Raw genomic sequence first — 24173 nt, 5'->3', positions numbered from 1 at the left:
ACACACACACACACACACACACACACACACACACACACACACACACAGAGTCTCCGACCCTGAGGCCCAGAGAGCGAGAAATGAAGCTCCGGGCGCAGGCCGGCCGCGGGAAGCCCGCTTGGCAGAGGGGCAGCGGCAAGGTACCTGCGTCTGCGTGAGTCCCAAGGAGGCCGCGAGCTCCGCCCTCTCGGGCAGAGCTAGGTACTGAGTTTGCTGGAACCTCCGGTTCAAAGCCTGCAACTGCAAACTGGAATAAATCGTCCTGGGTTTGCGGATCTTTTTCCCCTTGCCATTGAAGCGCACTTCACCGCCTTCCACCACCGTGCTCTTCTCGGAGTCAGCCCCTGGAGGGACAGCAGAAGCGGGGGGCTGCTGTTAATGCAGGGACAGCCTTTAGTGCGGGGAGCCGAGGGCGAGTGGCAACTGAGGGGTGACAGAGGCTGGGCCGAGAGAGAACGCTCAAGAAACTCCGAAAGCCCGGGAAGTGTCCCGTAAAGTCCGAGGGCCGGACCGGGCCGCTGCAGGCGGACTGGGGCAGTTCCCAGGCGTGCAGTTCCTGCCTTTGCAGAGAAAGTTTGCTATTTTTGCAGGCGGTAGTTGAGGTTTAATTACCCTTAATTGCATACATTGTTTATAGCGCTACGCAATAAATAATTACTGAGACTAATACGTGCACATGTGGGTTTCTGTTTTCCAAAGGGGCATTGTGTGCTCGGCGCACAGAGCCGCCCAGAGGCCCAGACAGTGCCAGGGGACGCTCTCGGATTTATCCTTTGCTGGATAGTTGCGAGTTGGGTGGAATTTAAAAAAAATTTTTTTTCTTTGCTATGACAAGGATCCATACATAGATTGATACCCGAAACCTCCATTGCTCCGGCGTCCTCCCCACCCCCACCTCTCTCTCCCCCTCTCCCTCCTCTCTCTCTCTTCCTCCCCCCCCTTCCTCCCTCCCTTCCTCCCTCCTTCTGTCCCTCTCTCCCTTCGTACCCTTTCCTCTCCCTCTCCCTGGCAGGCGCACGTACCTGGGTCCTCCAGGCGGCTCTGGGCGAGGCTGGCGCTGCCCGGGTAGGACTGCACCGAACTGATGTAGGGGCTGGACGCGTGGCTGCTGACCGAGTTGACGTAGGGGTAGCCCAGCGGTCGGGAGAAAGACGAGGCCGAGCTGTAGGCGCCATCGGGCTGCGAATGGCCCGCAGAGTGTAAACAGTGCATGGAGTAGTGCCCGTGGGACATGGGAGAAGGAGACATTTGCTGGTTGGGTGGCCCAAACTCCATAAACACCGCCTTGCCCGACACGGGGCTGTTGAGACTTTCTGGCATGGTGGTCATGGTCATCTCTTCTCGCGGGGTCTGGGTGTGGGTCTCTCTCTCTCCTCTGCTTCCCTTTTGGGGGTCTCTGTGTTTCTCAGGACAGGAAGGAACCCAATTTAAGCGGAACAGGGGTTTTCACTTTCCATTCATAAGAAAATGGAGTTTGTCTCTTTGAAAAGTCTAAGCATGATGCTGCCGAGCTCCCCAAACTCGCTTCAAAGCTTTGACTCAGCCAAGGTCATAAATATTCATGAGCTGGCGGAGCTGATTGGTCCGCTGTCTTGCATAATCACCGGGGATTGGTCCGAGGCGCTCCGGCTCCGCTGGACTAGAGCGGGCGAGGCGGCCCGGCCTCGGGAGAAACGCGTCCACACTTCCCGGCCGGGGCTCCTCTGCAACAGAGCGCGCGGTGTGGAGCGCACAATGGGCTGCAGCGCCCGCGCCGGGACCTCAGCGGCCCGTGGCTCTTCAGCCTCCCGCCTCCCCGGCGCGCCTTACTTCCCAGAAACCCACCAGCGGCTCGGCGCGGCCGCCCTCCCCCCACTACTGTCCCCACCCTCCGCCCGCCCCCAACACCGGGACAGGGGCTCCGCTTCTCCTAGCCGCAGTCACCCGGTCCGGCGCTCAGCTAGCGCAGCTCCGGAGCCCCGGCCGCGGCCTCGGAGCGCAAAGTCGCGCACTGCGTGAGGCGGGCGGGGGGGGGCACCAGAGGCGGCCAACAAGGCGCTGTCCTCCCGAGAGTCGTGTGCCTAGCGCAGCGCTCTCCTTGGCGGCGCCTCCCTGGCCTGGGTCCGCTCTGCCACATCCCTGGGGTCGGGTTTGGGGCCCTCCAGGCGAACTCACTCACTCGGCCGCCGCGCCGCCGCCGCCGCTCCCTGGGGCCCGCTCGCATTGCTCCAGGCCCAGCTGGCCACTCCAGCTCGAGGCTGCACCGGTCTGATTAAAGCAGAGCGCGCGAAGAGCCAGGAACCCGCGCTTCTCCTCCCAGGAAAGGCGGCCGCACCGCCCCCTCCCCCGAACACACACCCCCTCTTTCCCTCCCAACCTTCCTCCGCCTCCCCCTCCCCTCCACTCCCTCTGCGCCGAACGCCCTGGGCTCACTCGCCCCAAGGGCGCGGCGCAGAGTGGAGCCGAGGGGCCGGCGGGCTCAGTTCGGCTTGAGCCTCGGATACCAGGGGGTCATTTTCCGGCCTCCGGGGGTCTGGCAAGAGTACCCCGGGTTTGGGAGTCCTGCGGACCACCGAAACCCGCGGCAAAACCAGGCCGGTGGTAGGCTCGCAGATCTGGTTACAGACTTGTCTCTCATTGTCGCCCAGGATCCTCCTCATCTCCAGTGGCCAAAGCGGGCTCCACTGGGCCTGGGGGCAGGGCTGGCAAAAGCTGCCACGGCGCCTTCTATCTTCTGGGGCGCTAGGTACAGAAAAGCGCACAAAAGCCCCCCGCCGCCGCCACGACACAGCCACCCCCACGAGGCGTGGCGCGCACCACGCTGTCTGCGAGGGGCTGTTGGTTCCCCATCCCGCCAGCCCCACGGTGAATCCCAAATTACTTTGTTAGGTAATTAGAAAGTGTTGATAATTATTTCTTTCATAATTTAGCGGTGTGATGGGAACGGGGAAATGATCTTGTGAAAGTTCACACGTGCAGATGTATTAGTTACTGATTCATTTGATTAAATGGTAGTCTCAAGTGCTCGGATCCGCAGCTGAAGGCGCCCCATTAGCATAACACTGATGTTTAATTTTCATACGCATAATTAGCCATATATTTAACACTAATAGCAACATGCAGCCTTTCAGCGTTAAACAGCCCGGGATTTGATCTGGCCTGAGTTGAACCTTCGGCGATGCACCTTCCCCTGTCTGGAGTGCGCACTGATCACAGGACAAACCTCTGTAATCAAGCACATTTTGGCAGAGGGAACACCAATAAAAATGAACATTCAAAACAAATTACATCGGTGCTGTCGTTAGAGATATTAGTGGAAGGGGCTTCTCTCTTTTTTAACTTCTGTAGCCGCAGCTGCTGCCCGCGGAATTCCTCTCCTTTGGTTTAAGGGCATGATGTCGGGGGTAGCAATATTTCAGGCAGCGTGGTTGGAGCAAAAGGAAAAACAAAAGCAAAACAAAACAAAAAAATCCTTCAAACCAATAACTGGCTTGCCAACGTTTAAAAAGATTTTTTTCCTTAATCACCGAACCACAGGGTGATGCTTTGTAGCAACAACCAGCTAATGACTCCGCCACCAGACTAGCCCCGGAGCCGCTCGACTCCTCTTGATTTCCGTGTTGCACTTGTGGTTTTAACTGCTCCTTCCCAGCGCCTGTTGCGGCGTGTGGAGTGCGGTGCGGTGCGGTGCGCCCAGAGCCGCACGGATGCCGCCCGGGCCCCTGGTCTCTTGCGCGCACCTCTAGCGGGCCCTGCCCACGTAAGTGATCGCCGCGGCTGGCGCCGGGTCGGGCTTGGGGCCGAGGGAAGTGGCTGTTGACTTCTGGCGCTCAGGGCTGTACGCGAGGAAACCCGACGGCTGGGCGGCCCATGGGCCAGTTTATTCCAGAGAACTGTAAGGTGGGGGAAGGGGAGAGAGGCGGCGACGGGTCGCGACCGTCTGCAGGGCTCTGTCCACATCTGGGAGGGGGAATCCAAGCCTTTCCAGCGCAGGGGACCAGGCTGGCTCCGTGGAACAAAGGACCCGCACGCGCCCTCTCAGGAAACGGTTTCAGAGCCTTGTTTATTTTAGAAATGCATTATATGTGGGCGAGGGAGTGTCTACACTCGGGAATTATTTCTTAGCCCCAGAGAAGCAGGTCCGGGGAGGGGCGGCTGAGCCGGGGCCCTCGGGCGCTGAGACACCGGGCCTTGAGTAGCTTCGCAGCGTGCGATCTTATCTCCATTCTGGGAGCCGGGAGTGGATCCCTCGCACCCACCCCCACCCCACTGCTAAGACACCTGTTCTGAAACGTTGGTTTGCTTAGATCTTTGCCTGTCCCAACCCTCACATTTATCCTGAGAGTCCCGGATTCCGAGTAGAACCTGTGGGACACACCGCACGACCCGAGTCCGGTGGTGTTAGCAGTAGCTACGCGTGGGCTGGAGTCCCGGCGGCCCCGGGTGAGGTGTGGGGCCAGTTCAGCTGGAAGGTGGTGGTCGTGGTGGTGGTGGTGCACACGGTATTTTTAAAATCTGCTTTCTAATTTCAACTTCAAAGCATGTTAAATGGAGTTCGTTCTAAATCAAGTTTGTTTCCTACGGAGCTGCTGATATTGGCTGGTGCTGGTATATATGCATATATATGTGTGTGTATAATGTTTAAACTAGGCTTAAACTAGTTACTTTAATAAATAGGATTATAAACCTGTCCCATAAATACTTCCACCTCAGAATAATTGCTGCACAAACAGCATGTTATCCTGGTTGGTAAAATCCTGTGGTCCTAATAAAATTATTCCTGGGGAACTTGGAGTAAACTGATCCGTAGATAAGATAAGTGGCTAACGTTGCAATCTGACTGCTCTAGGAGAGAAGTGAAATCATTATCTGGCAAAGCTCTCCCAAGGCACTTCTCTCCCAAGGCCATCTGGGCCAGGTTCCTTCCCAGAGAATCGGGTTGTTCAGGAGCAGTAGTCTCAGTCTCTAGGCCTTTGCTTGGCCAATGTCTCAAGCACCCCGAAAAGTTTTTCTATGGTCCTTGTAAATCTTCAACCCCTCCCTCGCCTTTTCCAGCTCTCAGATCCACTTGAATTGGAATCACCTCTGTCCAAATTCTCCATCCCTGCGTGCAGAGAAAGGGAGCTGTAAGGGATGGAGGGTGCCCAGGAGAATCTGAGTTCTGGGAAAAGCTTGAACTAGCCACTTTTCCAAGTGTACTTATTGACCTGTTTCCTATCTCTTCTCCAACACTCTGTGTCACAAAGACACAGAGTGTCTCCTGGGTCCTGATCACAGAGACCACCTGTCATGGCAACTACAGGTGCTTGCATTTCCTTGGTGCGCTCCAGCCCAAGCTATATTTAGTGGGCAGCAACTTTGCAAAACCCGCGTCAGTAGAAACAAAAGTTAGCGCAACCCCTGGCTGCCGGGACACCCTCACCAAACTTGTTCCTAAAACTATAATCAGAGGGGGGCTATTCTCTATGTGGCCTACTAGACACCCAGCACCTCTTCACCTGAGACCAGGTGTGAACAGGTGCTGGGGGGGGAGTGGGTAGTGCGTACTGAGGAAGGGAGGGTATTCTGATCAGAAATGGGCCTTTGGGAAATGCAGAATGTGGGTGCTTGGATTTTCTGCTTCCGAAGCAGGTGGAGCTGCAGGCTTGCCAGTTCCAATCCCAGCTAACTTGGCTCTTGCCCTCTGAAGTTTCCATATCTTCCCCTGCTAGAATCCTCTGGGTCTCCAGCAGGAGAGCGCAGTTCAAAGGGGGCCAATATGGGGAGAGGTCAGCTTAGGAGCTAGACCAGCTGGACACTGTTCACACCTGGACTGGTGGGGCCAATGTTCTAATTTCTAGTGCAACAGACGGTCGTGTGTGTGTGTGTGTGTGTGTGTGTGTGTGTGTGTGTGTGTGATGGAGGGGCGAGAGGGTCCCTCAAAAGTAACCTCAGGAATGGCCGCTTGGGGCAGGATGAGGGGTGTGAGGAGCCACAGGGGACCAGGAAGGTTCTGTTTGTGTAGAGGCCACTGTAGAGGCCAGACCCAGGGTTCACAGGCAAGGAAATATTTGTAACCAACCCCACCGTTTGTGGGCTAATCTTTTCATCACAAAGCAGCTATGAAGGGAAAGGAACTGGAAGGGCTGGTGCCAATGTGGGATCCACAAGGGGGAAAGAAGAGACTTTAAAAAAAATTCCCAGCTAACATCTAGCCTCATTCTTTCCCCCACGCGCCCATGTGAAAAGTTCAGAAAATCAAAAATTAACCATCTACCCTCTCCCTCTAGTAACTGTCGGAGACCAAGGACCACAGACACAATGGGCTTAGGAGGGGAAAGCTTTTTACTTGGGCAGTCAAGACAAGGAAAAGAGAAAACCATGCATCTCTAGAAATCCCTCATCTTACAAACAAGAGCATCCCCATTCCCCGTCCCGTCCCGCCCCCCCGGCCCCCCCACCCAGAATCGTTTCCCGCGGTGGGAAGCCGAGCTGCGGTTTCTCCGAAGCCGTGCAGCCAAGGCAGGGCTTGAGATCTGAGTTCCCAACTGCCCCCAATCCCCACCGGGTTTTTCCAAGCCTATAAGCTAGGTTGGTTACTGCGTGATCTCCGGTTCGCCTGTGTCTTCTGAAAGTTCTCCAGCTGGATTTCAGCAATTTAGGAAAAAAAGCGCCCGGCCTCTGCGACCCTCGGGCGGCTCCTCAGGCCTCGTGGGGCAGTTTGGTCAGGATCTGCACGCCCCCCGACGTGATGAGAACTGTGTGCTCGAACTGGGCGGACCTGAAACACACACCGCAGCGGTCAGAAGGCGCACGAGCCGGCGGGGCGGGGAAGAGCAGAACGCGCGAGCCGTCGGACCAACCTTCCCTTCCCATATCATTTAAAAGCAGTGACAGAGAAAGCAAACACCTTTGATTATCCAGGGAGACCACAGTCCAGGCATCTTCCAGGACTTTAAATTCAGGGGATCCCTCGGTTATGATTGGTTCTGTAAGAGGGAAAATATTTACTGCAGGGATCTAATCAGATTCTTGTCAAATATTGTTTCGGCTGATTATGAAAAAAGAGAATAAGGTCCTCCTCCCCTCCCCCCAAGTGCTTCCCCCACGGGTTCCTGTTGTCATCTCACAAGGGCTGATAATTGATGTTGCTTACATAGTATACTACAAACTAAACAGTAGGAAGAGCAAACACTACCGCATTCAAAAATGTATGAAGTTGCCTAGTTCGTAATTTTTTTGAGAAAAAAAAGGGCATTTTAATCAAGCCTTAATTAGGACCCCGTGGATAATAACCACCCAAACACCAGTCCCTCTTATAAATACCAGTCAGTTTTTAAAAATATTTGAATTTTTAAAACATGCTTAAAATGTTCATTAATCAGCAAATAACAATTTTCTTATTTCACGCTAATTGCTTCTCCATTAAGTACCACAGTCAGACATATGATGCCGTTAGGGTCTTAGATGATTGGAATTTGGTAGTGACACCAATCACATGATCAGCCAGGAATGGGCGGCCAGACAGTACGTATCACTTGCCGACAAGGAGCAAGGGACATGATCACTTCTAGTTACTGGGTGTTACAGGGCGGGGAGGGGTGGGGGAACCAAAACAAAATAAGACCAAAAAAACCCCAAAACCAGACCAAAACAAAACAAAAAAAACCCACAAACACCACATTATGCTGGTAACAGAATTAGAAGTTGGATGGCTGCCGTCTCCTAAATGTGTCGGTAAGTATCTGATTTAGGAAGATGGGGCTCAAGGATATTATTTAATCAGATTTGCTATGCATCTGAATTATTTCATTACACTGATTGGCTTTATTATTCCTTCGCGGGACTGCAGGGCCTAGGCCAGCACTGCTGCCTCCATCCAGGAAGCCACCGCTCTCTGAAGGGGAGCTTGGGCACTGACCTATGGTGAACGCCATTCCCTCCTCCATGAGTAGATCGCTGTCATTTGCTGCAAAACAAAAAATACGGGGTAGGGAGAGTGAGAAATGGAGAGAAAGAGAGGAACAGAATTAGAGGGGCAGGATTGCTCAAAAAAAACCTTGGTCTTTTAAAAAAAATTTTTTTCTTTTAGGGTATGAAGAAGGATGGAGATTTCTAGAAACCTGGTAGTGGCCATCACCAAGGAATGGGGTTCTGAGCCTTAGCCTTTGCATTTTCTTTGCTTGGGGTCAAGGCCCCTGGGAAGGGTGCACCAAGGTCTACCAGAGGCAGCCGGGGTGTTTTTAGACACCTGTTGCAGGTTTTAGACAACCTCCACAGTCCCCTGGCCACTTGCTTCCAGGTCTCCTAGCTTCACTGGGTCCTAGGCCCTGACCACCACCCCAAAGAGAAAGACATCTTGGGGAACTGATACAAAGGGAAGGCAGTCCCTTAGGGTGCAGATTAAAGCAGGAGGCTAGGACAGGGGTGACTTGAAATAACTCCGAGTGTTGGTGCAGGGTGGGGCACACGCCTGAGACACTCTTTCTGCACTCCTGAGCTGCCTCAGGTGGGGCTCTTTGGTGCAAAAGGAATTCTGACCTGCTGGGTCCATGAAGATCTTCCAGGGAATGGGTTCTAGGCAGTATTTCTTCTAGGGACTGCTTCTACCCCAAGCACACAGGTCAAGGCCCAACTTTCCTTCAGTCCCTGTCCAGGTGTGCAGCCCCCCTGGGGGGCACTCTATAGAACTGCCTCCTACCCTGACCACTGCTCTGGCCCACCCTTGCCTTCTCATTGTAGGGTGCACACCCAGGCAGGGAAAAGCAGGAGGTTCTGGGGAAGGAATACAAGGGTGGGTATAATCTAGAAATCACTAAAGAGTACATGCTGCTAAATACATCAGCTGTCAACGCTGTGTAGGATGTAATGAAGTTTAACCACAACAGTCAGCGGTTAGAGAAGGGGGTAGAAAAAGAAAAACAGAAAACAGTCATATGTGCATGCTGCTGGGACAATGATGCAGTGGCATTTTGTTTTTAGTAACTTTTTCTAGACAAATATCCCTTGTGCCTTCCAGCCATCACCCTTCAGGGGAAGACAAAAAGCAAAATAAACCCTATTCGGAGACTGAAACTGCTGGGCTCTAATCCAGTAACATAGTAATGTGCTGGTTACAATTAAGTAACTCCCCCCCCCCCCACGCACACACATGCATACACACAAAAGGATGATCATATGAATTCAAAGTTAGAGGAACATCAGGAGCAAAACTGCCTTATTCTGATTCCATCCAGTAAATAGTTCCCAAATTAACTTCCTTACCATGATGCCAAATTTCTGGATGTCCATGAAAGTAAGATCCTATCCCATGCCCCACAAAATGTGGACAGACTTGCAAACCATTCTGATGAGTTATGTGGCTTTAAAAGTGACCAAACAAAAATATTTAATTAAATTAGGTAGGTTTTTAATGCATTCTTAGGTAAAGTCACTTTAAAATGGTCTCTGAAAGAGAAAAAATCAGTTATATTTAGAGCCAGATAATAACAATGTTTTCATTATTCTGGAATAATTAAAATTTTTGCCATTGCATGCAACGACTCCCTTTGGATAAATGAAGGAAAAGGTATGTATTGAACAGTAGTTTGCTTCATTTACCTTAGTACAGCATTCAAACAAGGCCACTTTTGGACAACAAATGAGTGTGCACGCACACATATATAGATCGACATGCATAACCAAGACACATGTGCATAGAATGCAGGTCATACAAAGTTGCCTGGTTTGTATGAGGTTTCACAAAAGACCGTGCAAATTACTACTGATTTGGGAACTGAACAGAGAAACAAAAATGCAATCTAGAAATGTGACCTCCTACTTTTATAGTTTCCTTATTCTGGCCTATTTCAAAACATTATACATTTTAGAAACAGACACACTCATACAAAAGGTCAAATTGCATTGTCAATATTCCTGAAATACTCCAAGACTTTGTCATCATTTGGGATTTTCACTCAAGACTTATGTCATTAACAAAATGCACACAGAATGCTTTTTAATCACCGTGATGTTTAAGAGAAGCTAGTATTGTGATTCCTAATTCTTAAAGCTTTATTAGTTCTTTCTACATGCAAATGTACTGGGTTCCATCTATTCCATATAAATGAAGTCTGGCATATAGAATCCAGCCCTAAAATCCTCATGTACAAAGTTAAGAAGTTGTTTTTGAAATCAGGTGAACATACTCATTTCTAGGAGCACCAGAAAGATACCAATATAAATGATGAACAATTTATATTTTCATGCGGATGAGAGGCATAGTGCCCTAACCCTAACCATAACAATGGATCAGGATTTATAGGACTACTGTTTAAATTCAAAGTCAAGGGCGCCTGGGTGGCTCAGTTGGTTAAGCGACTGCCTTCGGCTCAGGTCATGATCCTGGAGTCCCCGGATCGAGTCCCGCATCGGGCTCCCTGCTCGGCAGGGAGTCTGCTTCTCCTTCTGACCCTCCCCCCTCTCATGTGCTCTCTCTCTCATTCTCTCTCTCAAATAAATAAATAAAATCTTTAAAAAATAAATAAATAAATAAATAAATTCAAAGTCAAAGTTCTTAGATCCCAAACTAGAGTTTCCAGTAGACCCTAGGTTTAGTTGAACATGAACTCAAAGGCAGCATCTCTAAGAGCATTCATGTCAATACATTTATCTCTGAACACATTTAACTTTCATCTCCAGACCTGCAAGATACCTTCCCTTAGACCGGGATGTCACTATAAATAGCAGATGGACAGCCCCTCATTCAGATTTAATTTCCATGTAACTGATAGTGCAGAAATAGGTAAGCTATGCATGTGTCAATGACCGGAATAACAAGTCAACATTTTTATCTCTTAAAGTTGTACTTTATGGTTATAGTTATTTCTGTATGTCTTTGCACTTGGGGCAGGAGGTATAAAAGCTTTTCCAAGGTGCTTCTATCTGTACCACATAATTTCTGAATAAAAACTGAGAACGGAGAGTGGATAGAGGGTGGAAGAGAGATTATTAGATAAGACAATACTGATCTAGACTTTTTTTTTACAAGAATGGGTTCTACCTAAACCTGTAAATTATGTGACTTCAGTCCCAACAAACCTCAATGATTCTAAAAACATTCAATATTGTTCGCCTATTTTCTTTCCTTAAAAGAAAAAAAAAAAAAAAACAACCCTAGGATCTAACTGATTGGCAGGCATCACGGCTACATCTTAAATGTGTGTTACAATGGCAATCTTCATTTTAATTTCTGATGAGAGGAGAGGAAGAAAGCCCACTCTGAAAAAACACTTGGGGTCCCTCTGCCATCACACCTCTCATTCCTCTTCATAAAAGAAGCCGTGCAATTACAAGGTGGCTAAAGATATTTGAGTGCATTCTCCTACAACAATTTACTGCCTGGATCCTGCTGGAACTTACGGTTATAGGAGTATCATAGAATGTATGTGTCATGAATGCAAAGGTCAGGATTTCACAGCCGGGTGGAAAGAGGAAAAGCACAGGACAAATTTTGCTCAGTTCCTTGGGTGAGCACCCATCTCAATGCTTGATTCCCAGGAGCTAAGTATATAGTTCTGTCTGCTTTTCAGGGTATTTCCCTTTTGGATTTGTAGTGAGCTTTTTAATACATACTTACTGGGACTAAATGGGATCAAATCTCACTAATGTTCCTATTTCCTATTTAAAACCATGCCCCTTCTACTATTTTGGAATATACGGGAAGCACGAGATTATCTGCCCTGATTCTAGGGCTTAAATCTAACTTCATAAGAGACCATCCGAGTGACCTGTCATAGCAAATTCCACTCTAACGTGAAAGCAAGTGGCAGCACGGGAAGGTGGAGCATACGTGTGCTTCCCTTAACTGGTGTGTTGCGGGAAATGGAAACAGCTGGGTGGGCAGGGCTGCCCAAGAAACGTAGCGGCCACTCCCCAGCACCAGGCCTCACAGGGCCGTGACCCCTTCTGACTCAAGGGTCTTCTTGCCCTGGACATTCCCACTCGGGAGATCTGCCTTCTTTCTGCTGCAACTACCGAAGAAAAGAATTCTCCTGGTATTAGCTGTTCTGTTCCGATTTTCTCTAACTAAAAATCCTCTCCGACAGTACAACACTTACCCATGAGCCTGAGCGCATTTATGATTTGAAGTCCTTCATAGGGACTATTTGGGGAGGAAGAAGAGGGGAGAGGAAGAAGAAGGTGTACAAATGTAGTTTCTGAACTTACTTTGAAATCACCCTATTATTACAGTTCACGTTTCAGTTACGGTTCCTCTCTTAAGGAATTTCATCTTGTGACGGTTTTCTTCCATTTAATTCCCTTTCATGAGGTAGTTTTCCTCAACTGAAGTATTGTGTAGATAAATTAAAATTCTTAATACATTTCAAGTACATTTTGTGACTAAGAATACATTCCCCAAGAGGGCAGAGGAGTACTATGTTTAAGTGCATACTCTTCTCAAGAAATAAAAATGCACATGGAAATAGTTTTATCACCATTTTTACACGAATCCTATAAAGAGCACTAATTTCCACACGGTCACATCTCTAATTAAATGGCCCCCTGATTTTCCAAGTTCGGTCTTTCCAGACTTTTATTTTAAACAGTAGTCTTTGAACGAAGGAATGCACGAGTCCAAGGATTCCCTCTAATGACACGGAATATTTAAGTACAATTAGTAATATTTTTGAAAGCCAACAACCGTTTTCCAAAAGAGTGGTACATTTTTTTTGTTTCAAGCTGGATCACAAATTACTGTATTTTTCTTACAATAGTGAACTTTTATTCGAGGTTTTCTGTTTCCGAAAAGCAGACATGATGGATTGAAATAAAAGATAATTTATTGCAGTGCTTACTTTCATGTGCCGAGAGAAGCAGTGTAATTGTAATTTACAGTAGCTGTCAAGAAAAATCCATCACAGATGACATTAAAATGACTTATTTTGCCTGAGCCACTTATTGTTTAAATGTGCATAATCTAATAGAAAGAGATTATTTTTAAAAATCTGCTTTATATTCTTCTAAATTAATATCAAAACATATACTTATGAATTAAACATTAAAAACCATTTATTGATACTTTCATCATGACACTTACAACTATAAGTTTAAATTATTTTTGATTGAACTGTCACATATTTGGGATGCATGAATCTACACATTCACAATATTCTCATGTACAGATCATATCATCTAGAGATAATCTGAATATACAGCTTTAGAGATAATTTAAAGCAAATGGAGGTACGGTGAGCATAAGAACACTGCAATCTAAAGTTCACTAGCTATCCCTCATGAAGCAAAAGGGCACACAGAGAACTTTTCATTAAACTATTATAGCCAATACTTCTTCAGAGATATCCTCCTACCCTTCCAGGCTTCAGAGAATTTCAAAATTTGCCCCTCAAGATCACTAGGTTTTTGGTAACATACTACGAATAAAAGAAGCTTGAATGTTCTTTTCGCAGTGTATCAGTAGAAGGAGGCTATGCAAAAGACGGTGAGTATCTTAAAATAAATGAGACTGAGTTGAAAGATGTTTGTAAACCTTGGGTCTGTAACGATTCCAAGTACTTTTGGCTTAAAGGTGGAGACTGTTTGTTTATTTACTCCCTTGAGATTTTGCCTGAATAAGAAAAGGCAAAATAATGGATGTCCAGAAACACCGCCTTAACATTGGTTAGTCCCCGGTGGCAGGCAGAAACCATCTAAATAATGAAATGTACCAGGGTACAAGGAAAAAGTTCATTGTCTATTATTTTTCACATAGTTTTCTAAGTGTAGCTGTTGGGGCTGATCTGGTTTTCAAAGGAGCCTGTACATCTCATGTTCATACTCTGGGAAAACTGACCTTTGCATCCAGAGAGCTAAAATCCAATGTCACTTTCAATTCTACTCTTCTTCTTCTTCTTCTTCTTCTTTTTTTTTAATGTAGCTAGAATTAATGTAGTGAATATGTAATGAAATGCATTATCCTGCATGGAGATTTATCAGATTTTCCGACTGAATGCTATGCTTTGCTAGTACTAGCTGGAGCTCACCTGCGTGTTGGTGTGGCGTGTGGCTCTTTTTTGTAAAGAGTTAAGTCGTACACAAAAAAAGGGAACAAAGGTCAGCACCCAGCCGCCACTTGAATGTGAGATTTTTCTTTTTATTCCCCTTGATGTATACTAGGCTCTGTGTTATTAGTCTTAATGATGGAAAATTGTAGTGTTGATACAAATCTTTTTTTCAAAGTAGTAGGCGGGAGCTCCATTTGTTAGTAAGTTTTTTTGTGACTAAAAGCCACGGACAGTACATTTATGTAGCAGTAAAAGGCCTAGATGCTCTTTCCATAGCAGAGCTAATTATTCCTACTGTGACCTTACTGATCTAGCCTGTTCCTAGCACATCTCATCTGCACGCCTGTTCCTCTGTGTAGATGGTGTCAGAGAATATGAAAAACCCTATAATGAAACCATTTTCATGATGGAGAAAGGCTACTGGAGTTGCACTTGCTACAAAGAGGCTCAATTATATGAGTAATTGTGATAATTTTCTACATTCATAGCCTTCAATGGGGAAAAAAGAATGAGAGCCACAAAGGAAAATTACTTTAACAAGAAAGTACAGAGAGTAAAAATGGAAGAAGAGACAAAAAGGGGAAAAAATAACCAGAGAAAAAAGTTTAAAAAATAGATCTGGAGGGAGGAATAGCGAGACAGGGAGAACAACAGAAATGCTCAAAAGCCCATGTGCAGCTGTGTTGCACAATTAAATTGAATTTTTTTTTCTGCAGTTGATGAATGTGACTACTGCAAATGTGCCTCTGTAGTTAGCTATCATTTGTTGTTCCGTGACAGGAAAAGGATAATTACCTCTCAGAGAGAATCAAAGGCTGACATGCCCTTTAGACACAGCCATGAATGCAGAGCTCGATAGAATGCTTGAATAAGAATCTAGTGTTCTCTGCCCCCTTCTGCTGAAGAATAAATTTTGTTAAAATGCAAGAGCACCACCAGTAAATTTGTTGAACCCTAGGTGTTCCAAAATATGAGATACATCTATCGACTCATCCCATTTGCAAAAATAAAACTGCATTTTGAATTCATTTCTATTATATTCATGGACAGTAAGATAGTGAGATATGCATTAAATTTCTTTTCCCAGTAGGGGTCTGATTCAACATTTCCTATGAAAGAACAGAGAGACACTATCCTTTTTTCCCAGGCTAGTTAGCCTATAATTTAAAACTGTCAAAAACACAATTTTGTTCAAAGTCTTCAATAAAAGCTTCTCAGATATAACCCAAAGAGATTTTACTAAAGTTTGATTCAGACATTGTTACAATATTTTTAAAGCCATACATACATTTAACTGATATTTTACTGCCTTTTTTCTTAAAGTATCTGAGGGCTTACGAAGAAAAAAGGCAGCATCTTTTCAAGGTGACTAAGCCTTCCATCCTTTAGACAAACGGGAAGTATTCAATGGTTCATATTAATGAGAACAGTACTTTAAAAGGTACCGATGTGATCATCTTTAACACAATGTATTACTTTTGAATGAAAACACATATTCTGTATGTCTACTTCAAAACAGTTATGGGGGTTAAAAGAAAAGATCTAAAAGGAGGTAACAGATTACGAGGAAAAGTCTTGAATTCAGAAAATACACATATACTCAAAAAGCAAGCATAGAATACTGTTTGGAAAATAAACAATAGTTTACAGGGAAAAAAATGAACCAGACAAGAAAAGGACATAAGCTCACCCTTTCAGCCTGTTTGCTAATCCACTAATTTGAAAGGTAAGGCTTGCTTGAGCTAATGTTTTTTAATCTCTGTATCACAGGAATATGTTTCACTTCATTCCTTATAAAATTTAGCTTTTCTCCTGTTTCATTATCCAAGAGTTGGGATGCTTATCCCCTTCTTAGGTACTTTCTTCCATATTTGGTGTGATTCTGGGTAAAGGAACACTACAGACCAATATGTCGAGCTAAAACTAAAGCAGTCATAAATATTGCTTGCTGCTCCTGTAAGTTTCCTGCTGACCCTAGTATAATTCACTGTTTTAAAATCTCTCTCTCTCTCTTTTTTTAAACCCAGGGAACAACACGGCAGCTTGGCAGTTCACATACTGATATCAGACTGAAATGATGGTTCTGAATCATAAAACATGTCATCAACTTTATACCAAGCTACCAATAATTTGTACCATTTGCCAACCCTCCCTTTACTTGTCAATGTAAGGCTTACCTGATTGTGTTTCCAATTACAGAGAAGGGAGCCCCCGCTCTGCAAGCTGCAACTGCTTCATCTCTACACCTCTTGGCAACCTCCACTAACTTTTTACCACACTCATCCACATTGCCCACCAAAAACGTTTCGGACGTGTCTCCATGGTAGCCATTGTAATAGACCTAAACACAGGCAAACATTTAAAAATATATCCTTGTTTAAAAACGTACTTTCCGAAAGTATATATTGTGTTCATTTATGTATTTAGTAGATTCATATGTTTCACCCTTCCAGAATTACTCTCATTTCCCTACAAAAAAAAAAAAAAAAGGATATGCTAAAGCCTTACAGAAATTAAAAAGATGAACCATATGATGATATTACAAAATCTAAAAATAAATACGTAACTAGAATGGCTGTTTCAGCATTATGATGAGCAATGCTAGTATAATGTTTTGATTCCTCATTTTATTTCTGAGAAGACAAAACTATACATGCATAAATGAGTGACCAAAGACACTGACCCACAATTACTACAATAGCTCTAGAGAACCTAGAAGTATTTAACACAGTGAAAAGTTTCTTCAGTGTCATGAAGATACTTGATCTTTCATTTACCAATCCTACATTTGGAAGTGATAGACAATAAGAAGAAGAAATAAAATAGACTTGTCAGTATTAGACAGTAGGAGAATTTCATTCCAAGAGTTGAAGTGGCTCAATATGGGAATGAAATATGTTAGGGAAAGATCCTGTCTGGAAGTGAAACCTTAGTCAAATGGTCCAGATGGCAGAATGTTAACAGAAACACACTATACATGGGTTTTTAAAGGATCAAAATATAACAAAATAGGCTTAAGAATAAAATTACAGAAAAAAAAATTTTATCAGTTGTCAATGATTCAGTAGGCCCAATAGGATCTTGAAAGACACCAGATTCATTATAAAAAATCAATAATTAACAAACAGTATAATAAATATAGAAGATAGAAGGGACTGGTTGAATACTGATCCTTAGATATAGCATGGAATTTGCTATTTTGCATAAATTTTACCTATGTAATTGTTTTTCACATTTCTCTTTCTCATAAAGTAAAATGCAGAAACTTATAAAAAAAAGATATTTAGCTGAGCTTTCTGTCTATCTTAATACTGAGTTAATGTCTTAAATCTGTATACTATTCTGCACCAAAAAAATACTCTACTACACCCTGTAAGGGAAGCAGGAAAAGTCTTTATTCAGTCTTCACTTTATAAGTCAGCAACCTGAGGCATAAACAGGTAACTTGTCTAAGGCTGGTGGCAAAATACAGAGGTAGATCCAGATTAACATGATGGATTATTGGCTTCTAATCAAATGTTTCCTCTACTATGTCAAATGACCTTAATTACCTTGCAATAGAATACTGTTTTATATATTTTTTCCTATTTGCAATCCAAGAAAGTACAAGTTTGATTTTATACACAAATATATTACAGTTACTAATATAAGTGTGTTTTAAAAATGTATAATTCAGTGTTTATGTAACTGTTATTTAAGCAAAAAATATTTTAAAAAATCTTTATTTGCCTTTTTACATTACTTTTTGCTAGCTTTCAAAATATGTGAAAGATTCAATATATATGAGAATAACAATACTTCTGAAAGTCTATGGCAGTTATCTACAATTAGGGTTTATGCTCACAAAGTATTCTTGTTTTGTACTTCATTTATTAAACAAATATTTATTGAGCAACTACTCTAGGCATCTCACAGTGTGTTTTTTTAACATTCAACTTTCAAGGGGGAAAGAAGTCTGTTTTCTTGTGGTATATACTAGATGTAAACAATTATAAAATGCATAATGAGTATTTTGATAAAAGTATAGGATCTGATAATGGAGTCTTTCACTTAATAACATATCTCACAGGGAATATAATTTGTGGGGAGGGGTAAAAAATATATAATTTATTAAGATAGCGACCTATATGTTTTCTTGACTCCTTCATATTTCTAGACACTTGAAGTATTTCGCATTGCTTTATGAGTTTTGCAACCGTGAAATAATTGAATGTTAAAAATGTACTAAAAGTCTTCAGGAAACAGAAAAGGCATGGAATATTCTCTTTGGATGCGTTGGGAGCAGTAGCAAAGAGTGTGCTGATTTCATTCAAAGCAGCAATATTTTATTAGGGGGTGATTAGGTGAGATAATAAATGTACAACCCCCAAATCAGTTACAATTCAAAAGAAAAGTATATCAGGAAAAATACTTTACTTCAGGTATACTTCATAAAATACCTCCTCCTTCATGACTCTGAGTTGGAAAGATAAACCGACAGAATATATGTGGAGCAAATGTTCAAGTATTCTAAGTAGGACAAAATGGTGTATGAAAGAGTAGCAGCAATAAAGGAATCGTTGGCTATGTCACCATACAAACTGATATGAAGAAAAGAGGGTGAGTTAGTTTAAACAACTAAAAATCTGGCCGAACTCAACTATCGGATGCCAATTTCCACCTCATTCTCTCGCCTACCTAAGTTCATGGTGTGGATACAAAATAACTATTATGGAAAATATTTCCTCATCCACAGAAGCTATACTCCTTGAATGGTGTCTATCGCAACTAGTTCTCATCAGATGATTAAATTTTATTTATGTATTTAAACCTTATTTATTAATCATCAGATGTATACAATTTATTAACAATCTACATAATCCAAAGGGACCATTACACACTTTTTTAGTGAAATGAACTGCCAAAGAGCAAATAATCCAAGTCTGAGAATAGTGAAAGGCTGAGGGAATTAGAAAAGGTTAGAGCTTGTACAATTTGAAGTTCCCGTGTTAAATCACTTTGGGTTGTTATTTAAAAGAAAGGCTGTTAACCACGCGGTAAAAAGTTAGGTTCAGAGAGAAAAGCACTCTGCTCGTATGCTCCGAGTTCAAGGCTCTCTAGACCCTCTCTGCCACAAATGGAACACGACGTTACCTTCAGGGATTTTACTAAATCTAAGGAACACTGCTAGCAAAAGAGTTGCTGTCCAAATAGACTGACACACAGGCCAATGTAGCCCCTAATGACAGAGTAAGATAATGACAGGCCCCACTCAAAATCAGCAGGAAGAGGAAGATCAATCTTGGCAGAGTGAAGGAAAAATGCTGGCTTTCTTCGCGTTAGCTCATCTCATACATATCCAGCTTCAGCAGCTGCCCAGTGCTGTGGTGGCTCTGCATTAACTACACAGTGGATCAATAACAATTACACCTTCTCAAAAACATGACACATAGCAGGATTGGGTTGACATTTCACTTAGGCCAACATTGATCTCAGTGCATCTGATTCCAGCCCTAAATTCAAGTCAGGCCTGGGTTTACTTGGAATAAACACGGAGTTAAAGACAAAAAAGGAAACCAGCTGCTTGCGTCTGGGTCTAGAAGTAAACAGCACTTCCCTTGGTGCGGCTCGCATTTTCAAGCCACAATTCTTCCTGGTGCTACCAGCAATTCTCAAGTTGATCAGACTATTTTTTATATTATTTACTCACCGTGACATCAATGTTGATAATATCTCCATCCTGAAGAGGTCGGCTGAAACGTAAACAGAATAAAAATGGTGATAGACAGATCTCAGTAAGAGGAATGTAAAAATAAATACACAAGCCAGTGAATTGCAATGATAATTCAGAGTAGAAGAGGAATAAATGGAAAAACTATATCTAGTCTTTAAGTTACATCAGTCACATCCAATTTTACAAGAAATACAGAATATGAACATATTGCCATTGTTTAAAAATCTTTTAAAAATTCTTTAAAAAGGGCGCCTGGGTGGCTCAGTTGGTTAAGCGACTGCCTTCGGCTCAGGTCATGATCCTGGAGTCCCTGGATCGAGTCCCACATCGGGCTCCCTGCTCGGCAGGGAGTCTGCTTCTCCCTCTGACCCTCCCCCCTCTCATGTGCTCTCTCTCATTCTCTCTCTCTCAAATAAATAAATAAAATCTTTAAAAAAAAAATTCTTTAAAAAATGTACTTACCAGTTACCTTAATTTTGCAAAGAGTTGAAACAATAGTTGATAACCTATATTTGCCTACATTTGGATTTTTACCATTTATATGGTTAAAATCTAAGAAGGTAAAAGAAATATTTAAGGAACAATGACCTTTTTGGATTACACACTCCTTTAACAAACATTAAATTATGTCCACCTAGAAGCAAAATACTTCAAAATTTTGGTTTTACCCTAATCAGCTTCACAAGTTTGCAGGTGGGTTTCAATTAAGCTAGTGTCTTTCAACATGTGTTATAGATCTCAGTCTCATGTTTTAGTTTCCAAAGGAACAATATGTTATTAAGCAATAAATACCTGTCAGGAATACCATGACAGAGCACGTTGTTTACAGAGGTACAAACAGATTTTGGGAAACCTCCATAGCCTAGAGGTGAGGGATAAGCATCATGACTGATGATTTCCTGATGGACAAGAGCATCTATCTCTTCAGTTGTCATGTCAACCTAAAATATTAAATAAAGAAATTGTGCAGCAACAGTTGAAGACATTTCCTGCCCTCGCTGACCATGTCTATAGCTACAGCACTCTCAGATGAGACTGTACAGATTTACTGTGATAAACTTGTGATAGAACATTTTGATTAATGGCAATTAACCTGAAATATTTAAGTTGTGCCTTTTTGACAGTCATTTGGGTATATGATGGTGTTATGGGCTGTGAGGAAATGGAAGTTGTAAGCCCTAAGATCCTTTAAATTATCTGTGAGTCATTAAATGACATGATTCCTTTTGAGCCTGAACACTTCACAAATATGTTCCTAAGCAATTCCTTCCTCTTCCTCAAGGGTTAGTGCCTCAGGCTAGCTGAAGCATATAAATAAATTCTCAAAAGTAGCTTCAGTTTAGATGACAAAGCTTGAAAAAGTAGGTCGACCCACACCTTTTTATCTCAGTGAAACCTTGCATGGGTTTTGCAGCAATGATGGGAAGATTATGGATCATTATTTTAAAAACTCAGTCTGATACATATTGTAGAAATTTGGTTTTCACGAATCTTGCTTTCTTTCATGCCTAAGTAAATCCACTGTGTTTTTAAAAAGTATTTCTCTCTTATTAGAAGGCATCCAATTGCTCTCAAACTAAAAAAAAAAAAAAAAAAAACCCTAAGATTGAGTTTTATGAGTACACGAAGATACCGCCATAAACTCATAAGTCATAAAATTCTAAAACAAAATCTTTTATTAAAAATTACCTATTTCTTCAATATTTTTCTTTGCGTTATTTGATATTCACATTATGCTTAGTTATGTTGCTGTAACAAGTTTATTACATGAAACTCTTAAGTGATTTCACCAAAGAGACTCACTTCCTAAATTCTGCCCACCATCTGGAAATTACAGGCCCATACTTTTTTTTTTTTAAATGATCCTTATAAAGCAGAGTGTTTCAGATTATTCTGGTTGTCCGTAACTACATTTCTATATTACCCATAGCTTTGTGTATATGCTCTAATCTTGCTTTGCAAAGCTAATGCAAGGAAAAAGGAGACAAAGGATAAGGGAGAACAACTCTTCAGGCACCCAGAAATAATGTGGGCAGTAAAAGCAGAAAATACAGGCAGGAATAAGGGGACAGAAGTCAAAGCTGTCTGCCATTGATCAAGTTGGATAGGCTGATTGGGCCCAAAGTATCTCCAGAATCCTGCTACTTAAAATTTAATTTGGATTTTAAGTTACCTCTAGAATAAACACACAAAATAATGAAATCCCCTTCCCCCATCCCAAGGCTTGACTTGATTTTTTAACAAATAAGATGTGTACACAAGATGAGTGGAAGGGAGAGAGGGAAAAGAGGAGGGTTTGTTGCCCCTGATGTATGTCCTTCTGAGGCTTGGTGAGACGCCACCTTTAAACTCTTCCCAGCCAGGAGGAGGACATGTCGCGCCAGCTGACAAGCCTGACGAAGCCCTTGAATCTGATCTTCATTCTTCACTTCTATGCTGTCTCCCCAGTCGGGTACAATGCCTGTCGTCACATAGTCTGGCTTCTTTATGTGCTTGAGGAAAAAGGATTGAAAATGAAGATCAGAACCCAGCACACGACAATGGGATCATTTTTTCGGACACAGCCTCCTGCTTCATGGAGCTCTGCCCTTCCTGCCGGAGCCCCGACCTCCGAAGCCAGCACGACAGACCCTCCAGGCTGCCCCCAGTTCCTTCCCCTGCCCTTTTGAACTTAACATTGCCTGTTAGTGCTGCCTCTGGATGGTCTGTTAACCTTACTCTGCTTTGAGTCAAACTGGTCTGAAGTAGACTTCTGGTCAAAACAAACAGTAGTTTTCTTTTCTTCCTCCTCCCAACCCTGTGAGAAGCATTCTAGCCGTTGATGGAAAAAAGAGCACCAAGCTTCCAAATTGCCAAATGGCTAATTAAGAGCACTTTCATCTTCTTAACACAAAGATAAAATTTATGCAAAGGATAGCTCACAACACCCTCTCCGAATGAATATATGTAAAAGGCTGACTCTCAAGTCCACTGAAGCCTATTACGTATACACTTTTCTTGCACTCGGCAACTGTACCCAAACTAAGAAGGGACTAGAGAACAAAACCCAACAGCTTTCTTTTCTTTGTCTTTGTTTCTTTCTTTTTTTTAAGTACATAAAAAAAATACCTAGAACATTTCCATCATTTGTCAAAAACAAACAAAGAAATGCCCCAAACTCAAAACATTCCACTCTGATCACCCTGTAGAACATTCTCCACTGCTTCCTTAAACCTATGGGCAGTATTCAGAAAATAAATACTATTTTACACACAGAGCTTCTTTCAGTCCCAAGGCTGTGCTCAGCTCTTTACAATCTATTTATGGAGACTGCCACATAAGCATTGTGGAGCCGTACCCAGGAAAGGGGACACAGCAGTTGGGGACAGGAAGCTGAGGGAGACAAGACTCTTCAACTGACATCACAGTGACTCTGGCAGGGCTGAGGTTAGGGGTCCGCTCTTCGTGAAGCGCATCGCACCTTCACTTATAAGACCTTCACCTATTCTTGTGTTCAGATGGGCCCTTCTGATCCAGAGCACGCCAGGGCTTGGGTAGCCACGGCTGAGCTCGGGGCAGGCATCTACTCCTACAGCCTTGCCACCAGTGCCCTCGAAAGCTCGCCCAGTCTCCGCCCCAGACCGTGCTCCTGTCTCCACTCTGCTCTGTGACGTGGCCAGGTTACAGTCACAGGCAGAGGGGCTCCTGGGTTGTCACTGACATTCTAAAACAATATATTCATCTCTCTGGAGACTTCCTTTCCTTTGCCACCAAGGAAACACCAGGAACACCCTCTGGGCTCTGGTAGCCTGTCTCATTGGCCCCTTTCCACACACACACACACACAAAGGGCCACTCACCTTCAGGGAGTATAATATACTTAATGTGGGTTTACTGTTAAAAAAATGCCTCAAAGGGGGAAGGTAGGTGACTTCTGTGACAAAGCTAGACTTCTTTCAGCTATTCTCGTTCTTCCTACATGACCCCCATGCCTCCTTTATTTTGCAGTTTGGAACGTGGATAGATTGTCTTTCCAGAGAATTGTAGTCTCTGAGAAAAAAATCAAGAACGCTCTGAGGCGAGAGGTTTTATTTCCTTACTCTAAAGGAGCGTTCCAAACAGCAGCATTAATACTATGGAGAGTCTGAAAGCAGGCTTAGGAAATAACATCTAGTGTACCAGTTTCAAGTAATCTCTCTTGAATGATCCCAGTTTAATAGTCAATTTTTTTCTCTAAAAAAGTTAAGAAACTGTAGACATGTGCTTTTACCTTTGTGTTAGAAATTTAATATAGAAAATTTCATGGTAGAAACTAATTCTAAATAAGCTAAGCAGCAGTAAGCCCAGAGCTTTATTTAAAAAAAAATAATAATGTTATAGAACTGCGGATGTTATAGCTTCTCAAATGACGATTTTAGATCACAAACCAAGTTTAAAAATCATGATTCAAATGGCTCAGAAATCAAAGGTGCAAAGACATT

The 24173-nt window shown here is 43.5% G+C and overlaps 2 protein-coding genes across 4 annotated transcripts in view; both read right to left on the bottom strand.

The window, feature by feature from the left end:
- DLX1 (distal-less homeobox 1) overlaps nt 1-1695 on the bottom strand; it is a 3209-nt gene extending 1514 nt beyond the window's left edge. The window contains exons 1-2 of one of the 2 annotated variants that reach the window (XM_021703192.1): nt 1023-1695; nt 145-344 (exon numbers count right to left, since the gene is read on the bottom strand). In XM_021703192.1, the coding sequence (XP_021558867.1) occupies nt 145-344; nt 1023-1335 (513 nt within the window). In that variant the 5' untranslated portion in view covers nt 1336-1695. The remainder of the gene's footprint in view (nt 1-144; nt 345-1022) is intronic. The other variant, XM_021703193.2, reaches the window with a different exon arrangement.
- Nucleotides 1696-6409: 4714 nt separating this feature from the next.
- Nucleotides 6410-24173, bottom strand: part of METAP1D (methionyl aminopeptidase type 1D, mitochondrial) — a 63821-nt gene continuing 46057 nt past the window's right edge. For both annotated transcript variants that reach the window (XM_044913331.1, XM_021702862.2), the window contains 8 exons: nt 22056-22205; nt 20506-20654; nt 19690-19732; nt 16178-16341; nt 9223-9320; nt 7880-7927; nt 6869-6947; nt 6410-6739 (listed from right to left, as the gene is read on the bottom strand). In XM_044913331.1, the coding sequence (XP_044769266.1) occupies nt 6661-6739; nt 6869-6947; nt 7880-7927; nt 9223-9320; nt 16178-16341; nt 19690-19732; nt 20506-20648 (654 nt within the window). In that variant the 5' untranslated portion in view covers nt 20649-20654; nt 22056-22205 and the 3' untranslated portion in view covers nt 6410-6660. The remainder of the gene's footprint in view (nt 6740-6868; nt 6948-7879; nt 7928-9222; nt 9321-16177; nt 16342-19689; nt 19733-20505; nt 20655-22055; nt 22206-24173) is intronic.

Source organism: Neomonachus schauinslandi, chromosome 3 (assembly GCF_002201575.2).
Source record: "Neomonachus schauinslandi chromosome 3, ASM220157v2, whole genome shotgun sequence".
Classification (NCBI taxonomy): domain Eukaryota; kingdom Metazoa; phylum Chordata; class Mammalia; order Carnivora; family Phocidae; genus Neomonachus; species Neomonachus schauinslandi.
This window is presented reverse-complemented; position numbering and strand designations above follow the sequence as displayed.